The sequence below is a fragment of the Cucurbita moschata genome, unplaced genomic scaffold (assembly GCF_002738365.1).
Source record: "Cucurbita moschata cultivar Rifu unplaced genomic scaffold, Cmos_1.0 Cmo_Scf00013, whole genome shotgun sequence".
NCBI lineage: Eukaryota > Viridiplantae > Streptophyta > Magnoliopsida > Cucurbitales > Cucurbitaceae > Cucurbita > Cucurbita moschata.
The window spans coordinates 1,180,386-1,184,821 of NW_019268529.1; the positions used below are offsets into that span (position 1 = coordinate 1,180,386).

Genomic DNA, 4,436 nt, shown 5'->3' on the forward strand with positions numbered 1-4,436 from the left:
AAAAAAAAAAAAAAAAAAAAAAAAACTAATATCAGTGAGCTGAATATTTTAAATGTGCAGAGGTAAGTGTTTTCACAACTAAAGTATACATCTGCCAATACCTTCTTGAACAAGGATCCTATTGGCAGAAACACAAGTCTGTCCACTATTCCGAAACTTCGATGCAATCTGAAAGATCAAATAAGGTTTCACTACTGAATTTTCCAAAGCGAGTTAAGTATGCACTTATAATAAATAGTAATCCTACTACTGATTCGCAACAATTATGGTAAATAGTACTACTTTCCCAAGTTTACCAAACAGAATGAGAAAATTAACTTACCTCGAATAACGAAAACTGCATGTAGAACATAATATTAAGGAAAAATAGAAGCATAACTTCAAATTAAGGTCATAATAGGCTCCAAAAGATGAACAATTAAAGAAGAACACAAACAGACTCCAACTCCCTTGTTTTGGAGGTAAGAGTGGCGATTGAACAAATACAAATCCCGAGGTACTCACCGTGTCACGAGCAAATATGGTTCTCACCCTTCCCAGTGAATGTTGGGTGGGATCAAACGCACTTCCAAAAATCCTTGAAAGATATTTCTAATGAGATCCCTTTCTTTTCTTATTTTGTTCAGTGTTTTGTGGGCAATGGGAGGATAAGTGATGGGAGGCTAAACTCCTGTACTCTAAGTTTCTTCATTTATTTCATTTGTTCTCTATAAGAAATTCCTCAAATGGCCTTTCTCATTCTAGGAGCTCTCCTTCTCTATTGTTGGGGTTTTGTTGTCCTTCATTTGATAGGGAAGTGGTGAATGTTATGGCTCTTTTATCCTTGATCCGGGAGCTTGAGATTAGTCATGGGAGAAGGGATATTCGTTTTTGGAGCGTAAATCCTTCTAAAGGTTTTCTTGTAGTTCTTTCTCACAGTGGTTACAAACTACAGACCAAAGCTTGTAGGAACTGCACTTGTGATCTTGTTTTCTCTACTGGCAAATTACTGTTACAAAATATGTTGTTTAGATTAAAATAAAATCTAGATTAGCACAATGGAAATGACAACCCAAAAAATTATGTCAAACCTGTTCTTATTACTTTTACCATAAATCCAGTTTGAGTTCCTATTTAACACAGTGGTAGAGTGTCGAAGTCATCCGTTCGAGCCTGATTATCCCTAATCCTATGAGAGTATTTCTATTTTTATTTGCTCCCAGCCATGATCAAATAAGAATGGATAAGAAGCTTGTGGAATTGACGTGAGGGGGTGGCCATGGCTATATTTCTAGGGGGGAACTCTAGGCAAATGGATATAAGTTATGTCTTGGAATGTTGCTGAAATGAAAATGTAAACAAAATTGATGCTCACATATTATATTAATAATCAATAATTTCACTTACAACTCCTTTTACTGCAACATCCACATCTGCATCATCAAAGACTATGTGAGGTGCATTACCCCCAAGTTCTAAGGACACCTAGAAAAGAGAAACGAGTATCAAAAACCACTTATGTTTCTTCAAATCTCCATTACCTGAAAAATTGCTTGCACTTTAGGAACTGTGAATACCTTTTTAACAGTCCCAGCAGCTCCAGCCATCAATTTTTTTCCAACTGCTGTTGAGCCAGTAAACGTGATTTTTCTAACCTGCACAGGTTGGATAAAACACAAGATTAAAGCAATAGCACCATACTGCAAAAAAATATCATTCTGTTAGTAATTGTAAGGAACCTGTGTACTTGCAAGTATAGCATCCCCAATAGCAGGAGCATCTCCCATAACCACATTCACTACACCCTACACATTAAAAAATCAACCAGTAGACATATATAATAAACTGAAAATTGCACCCAGTATTGAGTTGCAAACTGAAGATTACAGAGACAAATGCGACTACAGTGTTTGGAAAACACAGCACGGATTAACAAAAATGTAAAACAAAGAGAACTAAAATAGTTATTCTGTAACGGCCTAAGTCCACCACTAGCAGATATTGTCCTCTTTGGGCTTTCCCCTCAAGGTTTTTAAAATGTGTTTGCTAGGGAGAGGTTTCCACACCCATATAAAGAATGTTTCGTTCTCCTCCCCAACCGATGTGGGAACTCACAATCCACCTCCCCCCTCGGGGTCCAGCGTTCTTGTTGGCACACCGCATCGTGTCCACCCCCTTCGGGACTCAGTCTCCTTGCTGGCACATCGCTCTGTGTCTGGCTCTGATACCATTTGTAATGATCCAAGCCTACCGCTAACAGATATTGTTCTCTTTAGACTTCCCCTCAAGATTTTTAAAACGCATCTGCTAGGGAGAGGTTTCCACACCCTAATAAAAAATGTTTCGTTTTCCTCCCCAATCGATGTGGGATCTCACATATTTAGGCCAAGCTAATGTTTACGAATCTTCTCGTTTTTCCTCAGCAGTTAATGACAACACAACCAACTAAAAGTAATTTATGAATAAAACAACCAAATCCCAAGACTATCAGAAAAACAGGTACAAAGTCAAATTCTATTAATGTTGCCAATATAAATGCACAAGGATAACTTTCAAAATGAATTAAAGGGAAAACATCTTCATTAGTAATTACTGGGGGAATTCCAGCTTGCAATGAGAGCTCAGCTGCTGCTAAAGCTGTCAAGGGAGTAAGTTCAGAGGGTTTTATGACCACCGTACAACCACATGCAAGAGCAGGTGCAACCTGAAATGAAGGGGTATCATATAATACGGTTTTGTCAATAGTATATATTAATTGAAAGATCGTGTTCTCATTAAAGAAAGCAGCATAGTAAACAATTGAACACAAATGCTCATGAAGGGGACTAACCTTCCGTGTAATCATAGCCAACGGAAAGTTCCAAGGGGTAATAACACCAACAACTCCAACTGGCTGCAAAAGTAACTGTTTGTGAAAAACTATGGTACTGAATATTGCTAAAAGCTTCAACATTTTATATGAGACTAAGCATGACTATCGAAAGCGAGTGTGCATAAATTATAGAAGAAAAGAGTGTACTGGTGTGAGATGAAAGGGAGGCTCCCTTCAGATCTAGTACTCAAACCTAGGCATTACATGATCAGTGGAATTTCAACATGACAACTACAGTTTTAGGAAACACGGGATAGAATAACACAAATTTATTGTTCAATACTTCAAAGACTTATAAGATGGTCGCTTAGTATTCTGTGCCTTAAGCTCATGATAGAGATGCAATGTGTGGGTACAATATATAGATATTCCAAACATCTCCATATTGAACATTTCAATTAATTTTTTGGGTTGGTTGACTAATTTTGAGTAGTTTCCTCAAATGTACACATACTGATGCATGGAAGGCATTCAAGTAATCATAAAAAAAAATAACAAACAGCATTGAACTGTTATTTGACCTGCTTCAACACAAAAAGTCGACGATCAGCTATAGTTGGTGAGATTATGTCACCGTATACTCGTTTTGCTTCCTCGGAAAAGAATTCAAGAAAGCTGGCTCCGTAGTTTATCTGTATGATGATTTGGAAGATGTATGTTAAAAGAACAAAGTGCTGCCACATGAAATTCTGACGATTACTGCAGTGAACCATATGATACCTCACCCACTGATTCCTTTAATGGTTTGCCTTGCTCTAAGGTTATCAATTGTCCAATCTCTTCTTTGTGGGTAGTTAGAAGCTCGTACCTTCAAAATACAGGAGAAAGGAGAAACGTCATAAGAATGGCAAGTAACCAATGGAATAGTATTCCAAGGAACTAGGCAACAATGAATGTTGTAATGGTTCAATATCAAAAGTGCTCAATATTATTGCCTCTGCTACTTTTTATATATCCTTCTCTTACTCAAAGCCTACTCAGAGCACAAAAGAATACAATTTTCAACAAATTTATCTTGACATAAAAAGATGTTAATACTTTTATACTAATATCTCAAATTACTCGAATAAGATGATTCGTTTTCTCATAATATTCAATTGGAAATAAAAAGGAAAAGTAATAGCAGAGAATATAAATAAGCAAACTTAGAAAAACAAATGAATAAGTTGATACCATTTACGTAAGCGATTACTCCGATCAGCTGCAGTGAGCTTGCTCCAAGCTTTAAGGTGAATTAAGGTAGAGGGATCAAGTTAGTGAATTTTTTTTTTTTTTTCACAAAAACAACTATCATTGACTAAATTAACGGTTGAGAATGTAGCAGACCTTCACAATAAACTCAAGAGACAGCAGAAGGAAAGTGTTCTCTTACACATAATTTAAGAGAAACAAGTTGTATTTTATTGTAAATGACTTCATTTTACTTGACTTACCACAAATGACAAATCCTACACATATGAATACTAGTAGGAAAGTACATCAAAAGACATCAATATTAAATACCATATGTATCCAACTATTCATATATTCAACATGTTTCTAGATAAATTCTTCAAATAATGGAGGGGGGGGGGGGGGGGGGGGG

At 36.5% G+C, this 4,436-nt stretch overlaps 1 protein-coding gene across 1 annotated transcript in view; it reads right to left on the minus strand.

Moving 5' to 3' along the window:
- LOC111451231 (succinate-semialdehyde dehydrogenase, mitochondrial) overlaps positions 1-4,436 on the minus strand; it is a 49,342-nt gene that overhangs the window by 6,107 nt on the left and 38,799 nt on the right. Inside the window, exons 2-10 of the mRNA XM_023091573.1 lie at positions 4,025-4,073; positions 3,572-3,659; positions 3,373-3,483; positions 2,810-2,872; positions 2,573-2,683; positions 1,719-1,784; positions 1,557-1,634; positions 1,387-1,464; positions 102-168 (exon numbers count right to left, since the gene is read on the minus strand). Coding sequence (XP_022947341.1) covers positions 102-168; positions 1,387-1,464; positions 1,557-1,634; positions 1,719-1,784; positions 2,573-2,683; positions 2,810-2,872; positions 3,373-3,483; positions 3,572-3,659; positions 4,025-4,073 — 711 coding nt within the window. The remainder of the gene's footprint in view (positions 1-101; positions 169-1,386; positions 1,465-1,556; positions 1,635-1,718; positions 1,785-2,572; positions 2,684-2,809; positions 2,873-3,372; positions 3,484-3,571; positions 3,660-4,024; positions 4,074-4,436) is intronic.